At 47.7% G+C, this 20,729-nt stretch overlaps 1 protein-coding gene across 1 annotated transcript in view; it reads right to left on the minus strand.

The window, feature by feature from the left end:
* The window catches only part of LOC119386412 (GATOR complex protein MIOS), a 727,447-nt gene that overhangs the window by 563,080 nt on the left and 143,638 nt on the right, over positions 1–20,729 (minus strand). The window contains exon 6 of the mRNA XM_037653722.2: positions 12,013–12,059. Within this exon, the coding sequence (XP_037509650.1) occupies positions 12,013–12,059 (47 nt within the window). The remainder of the gene's footprint in view (positions 1–12,012; positions 12,060–20,729) is intronic.

The raw sequence follows: 20,729 nt of genomic DNA on the forward strand, positions 1-20,729 counted from the left end.
GTGCATGCCAAACATGCTAAACATGTTATTCCTGGCGGAATGCTCGAAATGTGAAGAAAGGTCGGAGAAAAGACTCTTCTTTGCCCCTACTTCATGTTTCAAGCCTTACGTCAAGAATAACATGCTCAGCATGCCTTTATGGATAAGCACCGGAAATGCATGATGGCATGATGGCGGCAGGCGACGAACCTGCCCATTGAACTTAATCATACAAGAAAAGTCAAAGTAGTACGAAGCCACAAGGAAATCCATATGGATTTTTCAGAAAGAGAGCCTCATTGTCACCGAAAAATTTTATCCTGGTCCGGGGTTTGAGCCCGGGACCTTTCCAGGCAACCGCCCGTGCTAGAAACGGGTGGTTGTCTATTTTCACTTCCTTGACCCTTCCGCCAGCCTGTGGGATCCCGCAGAAGTGATTTGCAACATCTATCAGTTATTGTAGTGCAGATAGATCTTTGTACGTTAACTTGCAATGCCATATCTATTACACTAGCCAACATTATTCTGCAGAAATTTTCATAACCTTCTGCTGAGCTAGCTGCAATCATCTGCAGAAAGCCCCATTCTGCTCATCATTATAGGTCGTTAACACATGACAGAGCAAAACGTCAGTCAGCCAGCTTTTGACAGGGTTTTCCTCTAGGATGAGAGCAAGGCTGATATCAGCCAAACAGCTCCAATGTTATGAGAAAAGGGGCACGGGGCGCGTGCCGGACAGTGCAATGCGTCGATGGTGTGCGGGGAATGGAAAAGTACCCGATGGTGTGCACCCCCGCCACGTCGACGCAAGCCATTGGCCGAAGAAAGGCGCGTACCACGAGACCCGAACTGAGGTGCGGAACCCCAGAGGAACAAGCAGGGATTGTTCGATGGAGTTGTCGAGGAGCAAGGTGGTGCAAGCCAGCGTCGCGTCCACGACGGGAACAGCAGGGCTGAGTTCTGGAGGCAGCGTTGTGCATGCCCCGGGAGGGTGGCCGTCGACCTCGGTGTCTACCGAGCGAGGCGTCCCGGGCTTGCGGCAGCCTCATCAAGCAGTTCTCGTGGCACCTGCGGCACTACCACAGCTCGGCAAGACGACGGCAACCCACCGACAATCACTGGAGAGCCATGTAGACAGTTTGAGCCAGTGGCACTGAGGATAGGCCGACAGTAGGCCTAACCGGGAAAGACCGGTGTTCTCGACAAAGGGCCGGAGGATCGGCGATGAGAACGACTAGCGAGGCGGCAGATTGACGACGACGACCCCAACACGTCGACAGTAGCTGCGACGATGGGGCCGAACGTCGTCTTTTGCACTGAATCGAGGCGACAAACACACACGAAGTAAGAACGTTCAATTCGCGACTGACTGAGAGGCCATAGTGGCCAGACTTTCGGGCTAGAGGAGCCAAGCAGAGCTAGAGGGCTAGAGTCGCTAGAGTGCTTTGCAATCTTTTGTCAGCGATAGCACACTAGCCTAGGATTTTCCTAATGTATCAATTATTGTTGTAAATTTTGAGTGTTCATTTTTGTGTGCCGTGGTGTGTTAGATAAAGGGTGTTTGCAGTGACGCCACGGTGTCTCCTGACTCTTTCTCTCTCTCTCCCAACTCCATTCCGACATTGCAAGCGCTCCCGAGATACGTGACACAATAAGTGGCGAGCCTGCCAGGATTTTTCCAGCGTTGGGCCCAGTCACGTAGCGTCGGGGGTTGCAAGGATGGATATGGATTGGGACAAGATAGTGAGAGTCATTCGGGAGAGAAAGCTCAATGGAGAGCAGGCTCTCAGGTTCATTGAAGAAGAGTGGGAGAGTAAGATAGAGGAGGGCACAGCCGAACTTGAGGCAAGATGCGCCGATCTCGAGGCGAGACGCGACAATCTCGAGGCAAGTCGCAAGGAACGCGAGGCAAAACACGCAGCAGTGTTAGAAGCTTACTGTCACGTATCTCGGGAGCGCTTGCAATGTCGGAATGGAGTTGAGAGAGAGAGAGAAGAGCGACTCGGGAGACACCGTGGTGGCACTGCAAACAAAACTTTATCGTACACACCACGGCAAAACCAAAACAAACACGCACTCAAAATTTACAATAAAAATCAACAAGTGCAAACATGCTGAGTTAGTGCGCAATCACTAACACTACAAAACATTTGAGCTATGTCTAGCTCCTTCAACTCGAGCGCCTGGCCACTATGGCCTCTCAGTTAGTCGCGCTACACATAGAACGTTCTTACTGCGTTCGTGGAGTCCGCTGACTCAATCGAGTTCCAAAGTCGACGCCCAGTCCCGTCATCGCCGCTCCTGTCGACGTCTCCGGGCCGTCGCCGTCGATCAGACGTCTCGCTGATCGTCCTCCTCGCCGATGCTTCTTTCCTTTCGGAGAACACCGGTCTCTCCCCGTTAGGCCTAACTCCTGGACTCCCCTTGGTGCCACCGGGTCGAACTGTCGACATGGCTCTCCAGTGATTGTCGGTGGGTCGCCGTCATCTTGCCGAGCTGTGGTAGTGCCGCAGGTGCCACGAGAACTGCGTGATGAGGCTGCCGCAAGCCCGGGACGCCTCGCTCGGTAGACCCCGAGGTCGACGGCCACCCTCCCGGGGCATGCACAACGCTGCCTCCAGAACTCAGCCCTGCTGTTCCCGTCGCGGACGCGACGCTGGCCTGCACCACCTTGCTCCTCGACGACTCCACCAAACAATGACTTTCTTGTTCCTCTGGGGTTTCGCACCTCAGTTCGGGTCGCGTGGCACGCGCCTATCGCCGGCCAATGGCTTGCGTCGACGTGGCGGGGGGTGCACACCATCGGGTACTTTTCCATTCCCCGCACACCATCGACGCCTTGCGCTGTCCGGCACGCGCCCCGTGCCCCTTTACTCATGACATTGGGCCCCCTTTTAAGAGTTTTTTCGTAAAAAACTCCTCTTGTCCTCCTCTTTAGGGTTCCGGCCCTCTGCTCTTCCGTTGGTCTTGTAACTTATGGCTTGTTCCCTCCTGTCTTGCGTTCACATTTACTTTCACTGACACAGCACCAAACACTGCACTCGACCGTTCACAATGTCCACGAGTTCATCGTTCGTAGAACTCTAGACCGCAGTCTCTACACTCGCCGAAATAACTACGCACAATTCTCTTAAAAAAACTTCAAAAGCTACGCACCATACGCTCGAGAAAAGCTGGAACTCGAGCTTCAACTGCGATTGGCAGAAGCCAAACAAGTCAAAGTGTACACGGGACAGGATGAGAGAAGGCTCATAGAGGTTTCATTGGGAGAAGTCGGTGTGCCTGGGTTTCAGAGGTCTGTCTCCAAGGAGAAAAAGGGCAGTGAGCACGCTAGTAGTGCAACGGAGATCAGTCTTTTAAGTAATAAGCAGAAGGAAAAGGGCTCAAATGTTGCAGAGGTTGGTAGTAAAACGATTAGTGAACTGCATGCCAGTGTGGTTGAAGAGGGCATAGAAGAAAAGAACGCGGAGCATCCAGGCAACATAGAAACTGAAGACAGTGTTTCGCTGAGCAACATGCCTGTTAAAAGAACAAGTACTCTGCGTTCGCGGCAGGTAACACCGGTGAGGAGTACGACGAATGGAGGGTCCGAGACGCATGTCGGTAAACGCGCAAAAGCGAAGGGAACGCCGATAGCGCTGAAGGCACCGAAAACTGGCTGTATGCATGAGGACGCAAGAATGGTTGCTCAGGTTAACGGTAGATGCTTTAGACGAAAGAGAAATAACACTCCGAAAACACCAGAGAGGAGTAGAAGGAATGGAGTGTGCCATACGCAGGGTGGTAGTAAACGCGTAAAAGTGCAAGGAACGCAGACAGCTCCAAGGGTAGTGAAAAGGGGTGGCAATTTTCAGAACGCAAGAAGAGTTCCCCAAGCCGCGAGCAGTGGACGCGAGAGGCGAAAGAGAAAGAACGTTATGAATACGCGAAAAGGGGGTTTTGGTGATTTTGACGCAGAGAGGGTGGTGCAAGAAACCAGTGTCGGGCATAAATGTAGGACGCAGCATAGAAAAGTTGTTCGGAAGAGGCGTCTGGTGAGCGGAAACAGAGGCGTCAGCTGTAGTGAGCGTGCGAGACGATGAGCAGCGAATAGACGCCGGAAAAAAACTGAAGACACGAAATGTGAAAAAGCACAGGTTCACGCGTGGGGAAGTAAACTGGTGGTTGCTGTGGCGTTGAGAAGGATTCTGTGAAATATAATATCTGTGCAGTGAATAGGTTGTGAGAATATTAATGGATGACTATTTTTGAGTAAAGCTTGAGAGTAATTGAATTTGTATATTTTAAAAGGGTGAGTGTTGCGTATTGTGAGTAGTTATTTCGGCAGGTGTAGAGACTGTAGTCTAGAGTGTTACGAACGATGAACTTGTGGATAGTGTGAACGGTTGAGTGCAGTGTTTGGTGAGGTGTTCGCAAAAGTGCGGGGTGAAGCGAAGTGTGCAATGAAAGTAAAGGTGTACGCAAGACAAGAGAACGAAAGGAAAAGTTACAGAAGAAGGTTATGAGAAACCCAAGACAATGAGAAGAAGCAGTTTTTAGGGGCGAAGCTCCTTAAAGCGGCACCCGTTCGTCCCTCGTAGTAGTGCGTAACCAGTCGTAACGCTAGTACCAGATCTTGACCTCCAAGGTGGTGCCGGTGAGAGATTTTTCCTGTGCGTTGTTGAACAATAAAAAATTCGCAGCGTGCGCGTTAACTAAAAGCCGAATTCTTCTGTCTCTCATTCCCCATTAGCAGCCATTGGCATGTTCCAGTAGGAAACGTTAGTAGAAGTAGAAGTGTAAGTGTTAGCTAAAAGCCGACTTCTTCTGTCTCTCATTCCCATTAGCAGCCAATGTTTACCTCCAAGGTAGTGCCTGGTGAGATTTCTCCTGTGCGTGATTAAACAATAAAAATTTTGTTCAAAACGCCGTTCATTGATGGAATAAACCAACGAAAGACGCCAGATGTTTTCTAAAAGCAAAACGAAAGAATGCCAGATGTTTCTAAAGCAAAATGAAAAGACGCCAGCTGCTTAACGAAAGACGCCAGATGTTTTCTAAAGCAATGGTTTTCTAAACAATGAAAATTCACAGCGTACATGTAAAATTAAAGTGAGCTGCGAGTCGTCATAACTCATCGAACCTTTAGTATAAACGCGCCCGATCTCACGTCGGTGATGATGTACTGGGCAGAATTCACGGAAGATTCACGGTTTACCGATGAACCTCCGCAGCTTCACCCACTCATCATCATTCACTCCGTGGATATGCTGTGATTTTTTTAAGAAAAAAACACTTAAAAGGGGGCCCAATGTCATGAGTAAAGGGGCACGGGGCGCGTGCCGGACAGTGCAATGCGTCGATGGTGTGCGGGGAATGGAAAAGTACCCGATGGTGTGCACCCCCGCCACTTCGACGCAAGCCATTGGCCGGAGAAAGGCGCGTGCCGCGCGACCCGAACTGAGGTGTGGAACCCCAGAGGAACAAGCGGGGATTGTTCGGTGGAGTTGTCGAGGAGCAAGGTGGTGAAAGCCAGCGTCGCGTCCGCGACGGGAACAGCAGGGCTGAGTTCTGGAGGCAGCGTTGTGCATGCCCCGGGAGGGTGGCCGTCGACCTCGGTGTCTACCAAGCGAGGCGTCCCGGGCTTGCGGCAGCCTCATCAAGCAGTTCTCGTGGCACCTGCGGCACTACCACAGCTCGGCAAGACGACGGCGACCCACCGACAATCACTGGAGAGCCACGTCGACAGTTTGAGCCAGTGGCACTGAGGATAGGCCGACAGTAGGCCTAACCGGGAAAGACCGGTGTTCTCGACAAACGGCCGGAGGATCGGCGATGAGAACGACTAGCGAGGCGGCGGATTGACGACGACGACCCCAAGACGTCGACAGTAGCTGCAACGACGGGGCCGAACGTCGTCTTTTGCACTGAACGTCGACTTTGGCACTTTCAGTTTGGCGGCAGTGCGCATCGACTTCACATCACCTGATACTGTATATTTTTTCACGCAGCCTGTTTGAAGTGTGCACAACGAAACTGCCCTTTGAAGCGGAAAAAGGATCGGATCCGTTGGTTGCCGGCCACATCAGCTGTTGGTGGTGGAAACAATCCACACTACTCCTGCGCATGTCCCGCGGTTTCCTGACCCTGCATATATAAACCAACCATCCTCCGGGTGATCTTTCAGTTTGGCGACAGTGCGCATCGACTTCACATCGTCTGATACTGTATATTTTTTCACGCAGGTGAGCGCTGTTCCACTTGTGTTAGAACTATAAGAGTTTTTTACTTTTGCACTGCTGCCAAACTATTGTGTGTTTGTGTTTCCTGACATGACGAAGGATATTAACAAAGCGCTTGAGGATTTTAAGAGAGAAATTCGGGCCGAGCTCCGTGGTTTCAAACAGAGGGATGATCACTGTAGTGAGACTTGTGACAATGTCAATTTGCTCTCGCAAGAACTCAAGGCTTTGCGCGAAGAACTAGAATAACATGGAAAGCTAACGAGAAACTAGTGACAAAAAATCGACAGCTACAAATAAAAGTGGAAGAGCTCGAACAATATACCCGCGCTAACAACCTTGAAATTAAAGGTGCGCCAAATGAAGGAGAGCCATTTGAAATTGTGAAAAAGTTGTGTGCCGCAATCCAGGAACTGCTCACGGAATCTGATATTGACACCTGTCATAGGATGGGCGTATCTAAGGAAGGAACTAGGAGCATTGTCGTACGTTTTGTGCGACGCGACAAGCGGAATGCCGTTCTCATGAAAGCTAGAAAAGTGAGGCCCTCGGCTAGAGAAATTGGTCTCAAGACCTCAGCACCAACCTTTGTAAACGAAAAAACGCGTCAGGGTAAACAGTTGCTTGGTGCCGCGGTGGCAAAGAAACGGGAAATTGGCTGGCGATTTGTCTGGACGCAAGGAGGGAAAATCTTCGCGAGAAAATCGGAGACATCGGAGAAACTTGGAATCTGTTGTCGGGAAGATATAGATAAGATGCATTAGTAATTAACTCTGAGAACTTGGGCTGTTTTAACTACCTCAGGATGGCCAATGTTTCAGATTGCCCAATATTATGACCAAGATAATCTCTTGTGCATCTTCAAAGCGTTGTCTGAGCAGTTTGCTGCATTTCATCTAAATGCTGGCAGCATTAGAAACAAAACGGATGACATCAGCCTGTTCCTCAATCGTTTTGAGAGTGAATTTCATGTTTTGTGTTTTACGGAATCTTGGATGACTCCGAAAGATAGCCCACCACAGTTCGCGAGTTATGTTCATAACGGCATTGTTCGCTCTTCGAATCGGGGTGGTGGGATCAGTATGTATGTTAAAGATACCCTCAATCATGACGTTATCGATGACTTGACCTGTATGACGCCTCATATAGAGTGTCTTACAATGTGTGTGCAAAATGTAATTGTTGCAGCTGTTTACCGACCTCCCACTGGGTATAAGTCTGAATTTTTTACTTTTATAGAAAAGCTTCTACGCAAACTCCATGTGATGCATAGTCCATTCCTTATCATGGGTGATGTAAATGTTGACATGCTCAGTGGGGATGCATCTTGTGAGCAGCTGAAAGCTATTCTAGACTCGTTTGCTTGTTCCAATGTCATCACACAACCTACTCGTCTTACCACCACAGTGCCACTTTGCTCGATGTAAGTATCACAAACGCCCCCAGTCAAACTTGCACCAGTGGTATATTATCACTTGATGTAAGCGATCGCCTGCCTATCTTCCAATTTCTGCCGCTTGACAGTGACAGGCGCGACACCAATGAAAAGCCGTGTCATCGTAGAATGAACTCGGATCAGCTTAACGAATTTTATCATGCGCTGGAAACCACGCAGTGGAACTTCGTTTACGCAGAAAAAGACCCTGATAAAGCATACAGTCTTTTTAATGAGGCACTTAAGGTTATCTATGACCAACACTTCCCACTTGTTCCATTCCGCAGGAAGAAAAAAATTCGCAAGCCTTGGGTTGGTCGATGTTTGTAAAAAAGAATGAAACATAAAAACAGAATGTATCATGCATTTGTACAGACACGTGACGCTGCTCTACTTAGCGATTTTAAAAAATACCGTAATAAGTTAAATGCCGATTTGAAAAAGGCTAAGACCTGCTACTATCAAACGCTTTTTGCTAGTATACTTAATGAACCCAGAGAACTGTGAAACGAAGTAAATAATTTATCAAACAACTCGAAAGTAAAACGTCGTATTAACATTGCCGGTTTTGCCAATGGCAAAACGGAATTGGAAGCACTTACAGAAATGAACGAATACTTTACGAATGTGGGCGAATTTCAAACAAATCTCAGTTCTGAAACCTGTCATGTTACTACACATAAACGCGAAAGGTTGCTACACTCAATTAGTTTATTCCCTACAAGTCCACAAGAGGTAGAAAAATTATTGGGCAAAATTAGAAACAATGTTTCAGCAGGAATTGATGAGTTAAGTGCCTTACCCATTAAATACGTTGCGGCTCTTATATCTTCACCATTAACACACATTATTAACAGAATGCTTGAAACTGGAATCTTCCCCTTAGATCTGAAGCTTGCTCGCATATGCCCAATATATAAGGGAGGTGCTGTTGGTGATATAAGTAATTACAGACCCATTTCGGTGCTACCCGTGTTATCTGAAGTATTTGAAAATGTCATCAACACGCGTCTTATTAATTTCATAAATAAGCACCAAATTATAAACGATGCACAGTACGGTTTCCAGAAAAAGAAAACCACTGAGCTAGCTCTCTTACATGTGAAGGATAAAATACTACATGACATTGAAAACAAACTCTACAGTGTAGGTCTTTTAATTGATCTAAGGAAAGCATTCAATTGCGTTAATCACAACATTTTGCTACTGAAACTTAATGATTATGGCACTCGCGGCGTCGCCCTAGATCTTTTAAAGAATTACCTTTCTTGTAGAAAGCAGTGTGTCAAAATTGGTGATGTTACCTCCCCTACAACCATGATAAAACAAGGAGTGCCCCAGGGGTCGATTCTGGGACCCTTGTTATTTATATTGTATGTTAACGACTTATTTAATATTCCTAACTCTCCCAAGTTAGTAATGTACGCTGACGACACCAACGCCTTTTTTTTCAGCGCACACACTTAGCTTCAAAAAGCGATAAACGAACATCTTGTTCAGCTGGATGGTTGGTTTCACGCAAATAAATTATCCCTAAATAAAAAGAAATCTAATTACGTCCTCTTTAAGCCCGTTAATAAGCCCTGTGACACTGAGCTTACGCTAACATATCAGGGCACCGTCTTAGAGCGCGTAAAATGTCAGAAATTTTTAGGCGTATGGTTTGAAGAAAGCATTGTCCTGGAATACACACATCAACACACTCACTTCAGAGCTAAGCAGAGCCGTCGGTATAATATTTAAACTATCCAATTTAATTCCTTTACATCTAAAAAAGGCGATATATTACGCGCATTTCTACTCCCGCTTATCTTATTGCACACTTGTTTGGGGTACCACGACAACTACAAATTACAAAAAACTGGAAACAATGCAAAAGAAAGTGCTCAGACTATTCGAGAACTATTTTGGTGAACCAAAAGACTTACCAACAAATCCTTTATTTCTTAAGTATAATTTGCTTAAAGCAAGCAAATTATACGACTATAAACTCCTCCTGCACATACAGAAACATGATCTGACAGACATGTCATATGCAACATCAGGACGTTATTCAATACGTAATACACAGGCACCAACACTAAGAACACGTACGAATTATGGATGGTCAGCCCTCACTTATCAGATGCCTGCACTAATAAATCGTGTATCTTCACAAATAAATTTTGATATCCCACCCCATAGATTTAAAAAACAAACAAGACTTTTCCTATTAAACAACTGTACAGCCATTACAGCATAATCTCATTTATTGTCACTGCACCATTGTTCATGCATTGCATTTTTTATATATTCCAGCGTTTGCATTTTCAGTATGTGCAATTTTCCTAATTATATGGGTGCATTTTAATTTCTTGTGCATTTCCCTGTAACATTCATTTCGCTGTATCTGTGAGTTTTGTTGTATCTTCTTATGTTTATTTTAAATGCGAAGCATTTCTTAGCGAACCTTTGACACTTTGAGCCTGCCTGCCTGCCTGGCCTGGCCTGGCCTGGCCTGGCCTGGCCTGGCCTGGCCTCGCCTTGCCTTGCCTTGCCTTGCCTTGCCTTGCCTTGCCTTGCCTGCCTGCCTGCCTGCCTGCCTGCCTGCCTGCCTGCCTGCCTGCCTGCCTTCCTTCCTTACGTTTGTATTCCTGATTCAACAAGCTATACTGAAGCATTGTTCGACCCCTGAGGAATGCATTAACGAAAGTTGCATATGATATCCACACCACCAAAGTGCACTTTGATATCTAAAGTGCACTTCCTCTGCCAGAACGACACAGTGTCCTCTTCATTTCTTACGAGGCTGGGCGATGGCCTCATTCTGACCGAGGATGATGCCAGATTGATTGACAGCCGCTTTGTAGACTAGGCTACGTAGGCCACATACGCCCAGGTAGTCTACGAATATGCCAAACACCATCCACTGATGTTGGTCTACATAGCACTATCCAGGCCTACCAGCCTCGACGGCCTATGCCTCACCAACGCGAAGGGTGGCTTCAGGTTCCGACATGTCGCCGGCTCTGTCGACAGACAATTTGTCGACGAAATGACCGAGGCCTCCACGACTTCCAACAGCTCTACTATACCACATACCTCACTACACTTGGACCCCTCTACCATCACGACCGGATCCTATAAGTCATGACCAGCTGCTGGTGCTCACTGATCACGGTGATGATGCCCTTGTTCAAGAACTGTCAAGAACTTCTTCCGCACATGCACACGGGTTCGTAAAACGTGCGTGCGTTCTCGGGACACGTATAAGCACTAAATATCAGCTTACCGCTTCTGGTGTTGGTAATACCCACGTTGCCATTGGCAGCCTTACCCAACCGTAAACAAATGGTTATATAACACATATGTGGCTCTTCACGTGTATGTATAAAATTTATACAGATCTTTAGCGTCATTTTGTAACGCTTTGCTCAGTAAAAAAAAAACATTACGGCACAGTCACCTTCCCACCGCATGCTTCGCTTAACATCGACTACCACGGTACGTGGGATCTGCCGATTTTTTTCCCTGTGTAACGATGCTATTATATCTTATCAAGTTGTATTAGTTGTATAAGTTTGTATCAAGTTGTATTAGTTATACCTAGTTGTATATTAGTTACACTGTTTATTCGCTGCTGCCTGTACGGCCCCCCAGGTCCCTTCAAGCTGTTTTTCAACAACTTTTTTGCCTAGGGAACCCCCAACTTTCGTGTTGGAAAATAAAGTTTATTTCATTTCAATCGAGGCGACGAACACACACGAAGTAAGAACGTTCGTTTCGCGACTGACTGAGAGGCCATAGTGGCCAGACTTTCGGGCTAGAGGAGCGAAGCAGAGCTAGAGGGCTAGAGTCGCTAGAGTGCTTTGCGATCTTTTGTCAGCGATAGCGCACTAGTCTAGGATTTTCCTAATGTATCAATTATTGTTGTAAATTTTGAGTGTTCATTTTTGTGTGCCGTGGTGTGTTAGAGAAAGGGTGTTTGCAGTGACGCCACGGTGTCTCCCGACTCTTTCTCTCTCTCTCCCAACTCCATTCCGACATTGCAAGCGCTCCCGAGATACGTGACATCTGACCAATCACTCTGTTTCACAGGGCAGCCAGTGTCATACTCATGGACATTCGCAGCACAGTGTTGCTGAAAGTACTCTTTCTTCGTTTTTTAGATGCTTTGAAGAAAATCAATGCAGTAGTAGCATTGTATTTCAACCACAAGGCAACTCAAGAATATCGTAATTATGAAGCAACATCTTGAATGGTGACTAGGTGCAAGTTCAATTACAGTTCTGACAATCTTCAGATACTTCACATTTAAAGCATGATGTGTGGCCAGCTGAATGCAAGTACTATAACAAGCTGATGAGCAATTAATGATCGGTGCACCATTGGACTTACCAAACTCCCTGCTGGCCCATTCTTGGTCATGAAATGTCCGGCCAAAACTGCAAGGTGCACAATTTCAATTAGTAAATGAAGGCAGATGTCATCGATTCAAACAATATTGTTCACAGTTGTGCAACGAGTCTATGTCACTGCTCTTGTCAGCTACAAGCAGAGGACAGACTGATGGGCTAGTTGGTATTGCATAACTCAGAACAGTAGCACAAAGAATCACGCAGATGGCAACAGGTAAAGACAGGACACAGCACTAACAAATCAGCGTTATTGCAAGTGATCGCATATATATATATATATATACACACGAAACTGTGCGAAGAAAAATAAGGAGACGGGGGGGGGGCACACAAGGCAATCGACCAAACAATCAAACACGTGGCTGACGTGACAAAAATATCATTTCCTTCTCCGATAGAGAATTTCTAGCGCTCGTAGGCGGCCGCCATGTTTGGCCGACCGGGGCGCCGCTGTGCGAGCATTTGCTAGGGGGCTGCTAAAACATGCTGGCGCACAACACTGTGCACCATGTTTGCGGCTCTCAGTAGCGGGCGAAGGCAGATTCGCAAGTGCTCCAGCTGCTCAGTTGCTCTGAATGTCGGAACGTGCATTTTCTTTCATGTCACTAAATTTTCGAACTGTAAAATTGTGCCAGGGAGCTTGCCAAACTTCGCGAAAAGGTTCAACAACATCGCCACGAAGGTGTGAATAGGCGCTGCGCAAAGCGCCGACAACACCGCCTGTCGCCACAGCTCGGAAGCGTAGGCGGGCTCAGGCGAGCAGCGTTCCCATGAGCGGCAAGGCGAGTGCTGCAGTTGCTCTAATAGTTGCATTTTCCATCGCAATTTAACACTTCTGTCAGCCTCCTACGATGTCCAGAAACAACTGCTGCGAGTTCGCTGCTCGAACACGTACGAAAACTCGCCAGAAGCACACTTCTACAAGTTTCCGGTGGTGCTTCTCGAGCAAGAGTGGCACCGATTGAATCACACATGTGCTGCACGGAATCGGCTGCATGCTCAACCTATCGATCGCACTGGCATGCGATCTTCGGTGCAGAATGCTCGCTGTGCGCTCGCTTCAGCTATCTGCATATTGGCAGTACAACCTGGCACCTGAGAGCATGCAAAGGTTTGGACAGGACATTAAACATTATTTTGAATGCCTCTTAAAATGAAATGAAACACCCGAACTTTAAACCCTGATGTACGTCACTAATGCGCATTCTCTTTACACAAGCTGTGTAAGGCGTGGGGTCGATAATGAAACCTTCAAGTATGTTTTTCTTTATTCTTGCTCGTGATGCTAGCTACTGCTGTACTTTTTTGTTTTGCATGAAACTGGTGAATAATGTTCATGCTGCTTCATTGTAGTTTTCCATCACCTTTGAAAATTAATGCAATGAAGCACGTGGTTTACAAGCAATATTTATGACCACTCTCTGCATTTGCTTTCAAACTGTGATTATTGCAAATATGTACTTTTAACTAACTGCTTGCTTCTTCTACGTTTCTCTAACCTTATGGACCATTTAAAGAGGACGGGAACCCCTGGGAGACTACGAAGAACACCAGGATCTGCAACCAGCATTTTCTGAACAGCGAAAGACCACTAAACTCAAATGACGTAATTATTGCTGGAGTCGTATACGTGCTATTTTTCTCAAGCTCATAGAACTGGTTTGGAAGTTTCACCAATGCTCACATTTCAAGTGACCGCACCTGCAAAAATCATTCCCCGGCGCAATAGCCCTCCCTCAAAATCTGCTGTAAAACACAAGGCATGTAAACGAAGCTAGTGTGTCAGTAGAAAACGATGGTTCACGCGTCAACAAATGAAGCCATTAGCGGTTGAGGTGTTATAAAGAAAGCAGTGTATTTACGATGAGTGCCACTTCGTAGGGAATCTTGGTGATGCTCGTCTGGGCATGGCCTCCAAGATTCGACGCGCAATCTCGGAGGCCCTGATCTGTGGCAAACACTTGGTGCATATGGTGACAATGTCGTGCCAGAAAGCTGTGAAATCTGACACATGTCCACTATTATAAAGTGCGGTTCCTTTGTGCATATTGTAAACGCAGAAGTAATCATTTGGGATGAGCAAAACCGCCAAATCGTGCGCACGCACATCACCCATGCTTGCAGTGAAAGCAGGCGCCTCCGGCACGAAGCCCACCTGCGCGGCTTTCGGTGACGCCCCTATAGGCACTGCGCACTGCCTATAGTTGCAACACCGTGCAGTTGATCATGCTTTTTTTCCCCTTGAGAACTGTATCATATCAAGAAAGGCCTCAAATTTACGCACACAAATGGCCAGATGAAATCTACTGCGCTGTACCTTTCTTCTTTTTTCTGAAGGGCAGCAGCGACGGGTATTTTCATGCCGCGCTACCATCCGACTTTGTGCTGCACGATGGCTGTTTTGTGTTCTCGTGCAAAATGCAACGGGAGGAGTTTAATTAGGCGATTATGTCAGTTTTTAACGCAGAACGCTGTAGCTGAGAATACGTGGGGTTTCTAAGCGATATTGCTGCGAAAGCATGGCCTGGTGTAGTGTCTGAAGCCTCTTGTAGCAAAGCTAGACGCAGCGCGCATGCCAGCCCCTAACCTCTGCGTTGTTAAAGAGCAAAGTCTGCAACAAACACCCATCGCACAGATGCTTTGCATCACGATCAAAAGCGACGAAGATTATGTTTGAGTCCGATATCGATTAAGTTTGATCCTGACCAAGTGGTGCACACGCATGCACTTTCTATCGCGACATGCCTCGGTCAGGATATCCTTAACCGCAATTGAAGGATTGCGCCTACAATGACAAGATCCCTAATACACGGGCACTTTCGATTGTGATTGAGCCGGATCAGGATTTATGCCTCAGCCTTCCTTTGCTGTCACAGTAAAACTTTGTTGTTATGAAACCACAGGTAGACAAGCCTCACGGCTGTGAGGTTCAAAAAACATATGTTCTATGGACATGAAGTTGTAAATAGTGAAACAGTTCATTACATCGAGGTTTACCCGTGCCTTTTTGAACAAACTTATGGCCAAGGTGGCCGCATTTTGGATTTGGCAACAAGCTTAAACACTCGCAGGTTGAAATTTCCATGCATGTTAATAACTCAAGCTTGCCTCCAGCCTGCTGCGGTGGCACCCGTAAGTTTTCAGGCAAAATTGAGCAACATTTGTTAGTTGGCTTCGCAGTTTGAGAAAATATGTGGTGAGGTGCATGGAAACTGTATTTCGCATTTCAAAATTTGTCGTTACCGTAATAATAATTCACTTTACTGTTTCATCCAGCAGATGATCGTGTTTTACTCCATGCACTTCCAGTGCAGCCTTTTGAATGGGTAGAAAATATGACCTCTCCTGTGCACAAGCCTACTTATTACTAGGGCTCCCTCTTTTCGGTGTTTATTTTTCTTGAAAATCGGCGGGCGTTTATTGGAGTTTATATTTTCAGCGGAAATTCGGCGTTTATCGGAGTTTATTTCTCGTAAACTCTCAATTCTTCGAAATTCGGAGTTTTGCATTATTCTATAAACCCCAAAACCTTAGATCAATTCATATCTGAATACCAAAACATCAAAACACACGAAACAGATTTTTTTTCTAGAAGGTTCGAATGCACAAAAAAATACGCACAAGCAATATACTTGAACACAAAACACCTGTATTTGTGCGTATAACAACCTTATGCTTAAAGCTTATTGTAAAACACGCAAGCATACATGCGAGGCTGCTGTCAGTGATAGAAGCGCACTCCTTTCATCTGACGACTCTCAGCTTTGAAAATTCCCTTTCATTGTTAGCGCTAGAAACAGGAAGCCCCAGAAGACGCAGCGCGCAGCGAGAAAGCACTGTCCACTGCACATTGTGAAGTCTCCAAAACGACAGGGGCTCATCAATGTTACGTATTTCATAGCACTGATCGTTCGCAAAATCACTCAGGAGCTGGCTCATGTCGTCAGTTTCAAGAAGCACTAATTGAAAAATAGGCGCATATGTTTCGAACACGCAGGGCAGCTCAGGCTTCACATTTGGATGCACAATTTGAACACAGTACCAAAATGATTCTTTGGTGTACTGGAGTTGATTGCACAGGTTCCTCTCAGATGCCTGTCTTCACTTTTCGGCGACAGCAGCATAGTATCCGTGAAAGTCTGCGACAGTCGTTAAGCGGTCAGTCTCGTCAAGGAGGTCCAACAGACTTGTGACATCTGATGCGAAGACCTCGGTTGGATAACGCCACTGACGAGTGCATGCAAACAAACCCCCAGTATGGGATGAACTTGGTGTACCAGGGTACTCTCTGCCCCAAGTTCCTTAATGATCGAGAGCACGGCACACAAATTGGTCTTCAGAAACCTCATCTTAATGAGCAAGTCGTGCACAACTTCAGGCCATGAAATAAGACTCTTGAGCTTCTCACACTTCGTTCCCTTGGCTTCGTCGCTTCTCAAGAAAGACAAAATGGTGTGCCAGTAGTCCAAAATATCTTCTAGAGCTTCATAAAAAGAGAACCACCTCGATGGACATACGGTTTTCAGCGACTTGATGGACATGCCCAAGGCTAAGCACACAGGACCAAACTTGCGGCACAGCTCCCGCGACGACTTCAACAGGGCAGGAAAGTGCACAACAAAATCATAAACTCTGTTAAATGAGCTCATCCTGATTCCATCCTCCAGAGCGTTGTTGAGTAGGTGGCACGGATCTTTGAAATGAAGTGCCTTGAATTTGGGGTTGGAGAGTTGAAAGTCCTTGAGAAGCTTCTGCATGTAAGAAGCCGAGTCGGAGCACAATACAGCTACGTCGCCTAATACAGCTACGCACGGTAAACATTAAATCGGTCAAACCAGAAGATGTATCAATGAGCGCTTAGAACTTGCCCTTTCGATAAAGAACAGAACCAGGCTATATTGGCCTTTGAAATCGGAGCTCATCGGATAAATCCAAATTGTCAAAAATTTTACCGGCGAATGTTTATCAGATTTTTTGGAATAAAACCGAAAACATGGAGCCCTACTTATTACTTATTGAAATCAAGGGCCTTGAAAACGTCTAGAATGCCCGCTGCGCAAACACAAGCCTATCGTGTTCCCGTGAACGTCGCAGGTGTGTTGCATCAGCCACTTCCTTTTTTGCTGGTAGTTCGGGCACCCAGCGACAGTGCAGTGCCACGCAGACGAATTTTTATACATTATGCTGCCGTTCGGAGCCTGCGGCAAGCAAGCAGGTGAGACCGCTGCTTTCTAACAGCTCTGAAAGCACTGACACAAGCGAACACGTGACGCAGCCATGGCCATTACCTCCCGCCATCAGCAGCTCCCACCGTCGTCTGCACCACCAGGCGGCGCCTGGTGTCGAGAGTAGCGGCGCGACTGACACTCGCGCTACAAGGCTAAGAAAAATCTGGTTGATAGACATAATGAAGGCCTCTTGCTATAACATTTGAAGCTCCCGCTAACGGGTCCATCAGATTTTTAGATCTCACCCTCAGTTTTGCCAGTTAAGCAGGTACGCTGGTGTTACGAGCCGAGAGGCAGAAATTCGGCAGATCTCACACCTCGTGGGAATCAAGTTTCATGCGAAGCAGTCAGTGAGTAGTCTATGCTGCATTTTTTTTTCTTTGAATCAAGCGTTACGAGGTGGATCAACGTGTTTTCATGAGTGTGGTAGTTGTGTGCACATCGTGGGCTTACCTGGCACGTTGAAAATACTGGCATTCAAAGGGTTACTTATGGCCTGACGTAACGTCAGCACTCTCGTTAGAGCCCATACGTCAGTATTATTGAAACTGTCGCGTGCTGGCATGCCGAGGCACTGACGACAACGAAGTCAGCGGAGGCGCGTGCAAGGCGAGCGCGTGGGCCCTCAAATAAAGCAGTTGATTTTCGTACGTCAATGTAGCAGCATCGTTCTTCTTCTACCTCTCCGCTACAGTGGTGACCTGGACCTTGGAATGACCTTCCAGAAGATACCGCCGGACGTTCTCACCGAGTCAACTGACCTCTGCCATTCCTATCACGATGGCGTCGCGACCAGATGAAACCACGGTGCACTGCATGTGGCTGCCACCAGAGTTTCCCAAATTCTGGCTGCCCAGCCATCTGACTTATCAAGATGGAGGCTGGTTTCTCCCTGTGTAACATCGTCTCGCAGCAGGACAAGTACACCATCACGGTAGCTATGCTTCCTCCTGCTCTGCGATGCGTTGTGCCTCCTCCTGGGCCGCAGGGATACGACCAACTTCGAGGGTTCGTGCTAGCCCCACCGCAACCGGCAGTGCCACATCACATACTCCCTGCCACGCTAAACGTAACCACAGAGCCATTGCAAGACGTCGCTTTCGACGCGGCGCCCAGAATGACACTGTGCACGTCACGTGCCACAACTGAGTATCGCCTGCCACCAACTGTTTTGCCTGCCGCTCCTGCCATCGCCGACGAACAGCCTTTGGTAGAGTGGTCAGCGCCTGTGGACACCTCGGTGAGCATGACGGCATCAGCGCCTACTGATCCTGTGTGCGACACCCAAACCAGCGCTGCCTGTCATGTGTTCGCTGACACCCTAACCGAGCCACCTCAGACTGTCCCGACCACGCTGGTTGGTTTCGAACATCAGACTGTCCCGACTGTCGAGCAGCAGCGCAAACATGACGACGCCCGCACCGACCGCGACCACCCGGTCCCAGTCGCCCCGGGCGGCCCAGCACAAGGCCACATCTGGGACCCCAACCCTGGTCATTCTGCAGAATCTGGGGCCAAGGCCCAACATCATTCTGGCGCCGCCGTGCATGATGCCACCCCCCTCGTTTGAAATAGTCCCGGGACAGCCCCTGACACTACAACAGCTACAGGCCATGCTGCACGTGCAGACCATGCTGGCCCAGCCCACGCTGGTTGCGTTCTAGACAGACCAGCACCAGTCCCTGGTGTACATACTGACGTTCACTCAGTCGCAGATACTGGCACAGGACCACCACCATCACCACCATGATGGATCCCTGTCGGCGCCCCTCGTCTCGACAGGCGGCAGTATGGTGCCTTCTGCGCCCGCTGCCAACATCGTCACCCACCACCTCACGACGGAGTTGCATCTCGCACCGCCGCAACATCTCCCTGTGTCTGTCTTGACGCCCATGACGTCGGTGACGATACACAACCAGCCACAGGCGTCTACTACAACGGCGCCACCAGCCGCGGAGAAGCCCGTGAAAGCGCCCACGGTAGACCTGGCCGAGTAGCTGAAGGAGCGTGGAATCATACCAGAGTCTACGCCCCCGCCATCCCCTACGTTAAATCAAGAAAACATATCAGTCGAGGTTTCCGTCGCGCCCACACCAGTCGCAGAGAGCGTGCAGGTCGTGGTGAGCAAGGCTCCGCAGACTCCGGCAGTGACTCCCCAGCAGCGCATACAGCTTTCGCTGGCGCACGATGGCAGCGTCGTACTGCACCCTTACGGAAGCACCCTGTACTCCATGACTGCGACGGCCCCCTCCCCGGGACTGCTGGCCACGACGGTCACGCCCACGTAGACGAGCGCGCCCAGTGCGACCGCTCTCTCGCGGACCCACTCGGCCCTCCTGGAGTGTCTCTCCGCAGTGCCGCCCGTCAGCGGAACGGCTCGCAGAATCCGCTAGGTTTCTCCACCCGTCCTTTGCGCCGCTCTCAGCCCTGATCCCGTCAAAAGAAAATTGAGCGCCCCTTCGCCACTCCGTATTACTGACCAGGACTGTATAATGGACATTCTTTGCTTACAACTCTGTCTATATGGCGGGGGGCGCTGTCGGGTGCTGGCGTGCTGAGGCACCGAAGACGACGAAGTCAGCAGAGGCGCGTGCAAGGTGAGCGCGTGGGCCCTCAAATAAAGCAGTCGGTTTTCGTACGTCAATGTAGCAGCATCGTTCTTCTTCTACCTCTTTACTACAAAACTATGTGCACTTTATGGGGTGATGATGTGAATATCATACGTAACTTTTGTTAGTGTATTCATCTGAGGTCAAGCGATGCTTGAATATAGCTTGCTGGATCATAGGAATACACATGTAATATTTATTAGACTGCTATAAAAGCAGAGCCAACATTGGAACCACAAACGTTAACCTGACATGATGCCGGGATCGTGGGAGTACATGTGTAGCGCTTATTGCTTTATTATTTATTTATTTATTTATTTATTTATTTATTTATTTATTTATTTATTTATTTATTTATTTATGTATTTATTTAATACTGTCCACTTGTTTTACAAGCCATAGGCAGGAGTGGATTTTACAAAAGAAAATGTGGAGCAATCTATGAGAACAATTCGAAATAAATCTGTGAAATAAAACTAAAAATAGTGTTGCACAATCTTTACAGTATGTGAAAACAGGAAACAATAGAATCCAGTAAAACACAGACGATAATACAGGTGAATATACTGGTAAGAAAATACAGAGGCCACAGAGCGAAATTTTGACAGTTTAGGACGAATAAAAATACCTACAAGGGAAAAAAAACAAGAATGTGCAAAGGAGTGCATGTTCACTCAGTAGTCTGCTCGACAATGAAAAGAGGGGCTTTTCTTTCAATATCGCACGTCACCTGGAAAGCGACAGACGCAACAGGACACACCTCCCGTCATAGATGAGCGAGAGCGTGCATGAACGACGACATGGTTGGGCTCTGCAGCACATTTTCGGGCAATGCATTCCATTTATGGATTGTATGGGGG

This window comes from Rhipicephalus sanguineus, chromosome 3, assembly GCF_013339695.2.
Source record: "Rhipicephalus sanguineus isolate Rsan-2018 chromosome 3, BIME_Rsan_1.4, whole genome shotgun sequence".
Lineage (NCBI taxonomy): Eukaryota > Metazoa > Arthropoda > Arachnida > Ixodida > Ixodidae > Rhipicephalus > Rhipicephalus sanguineus.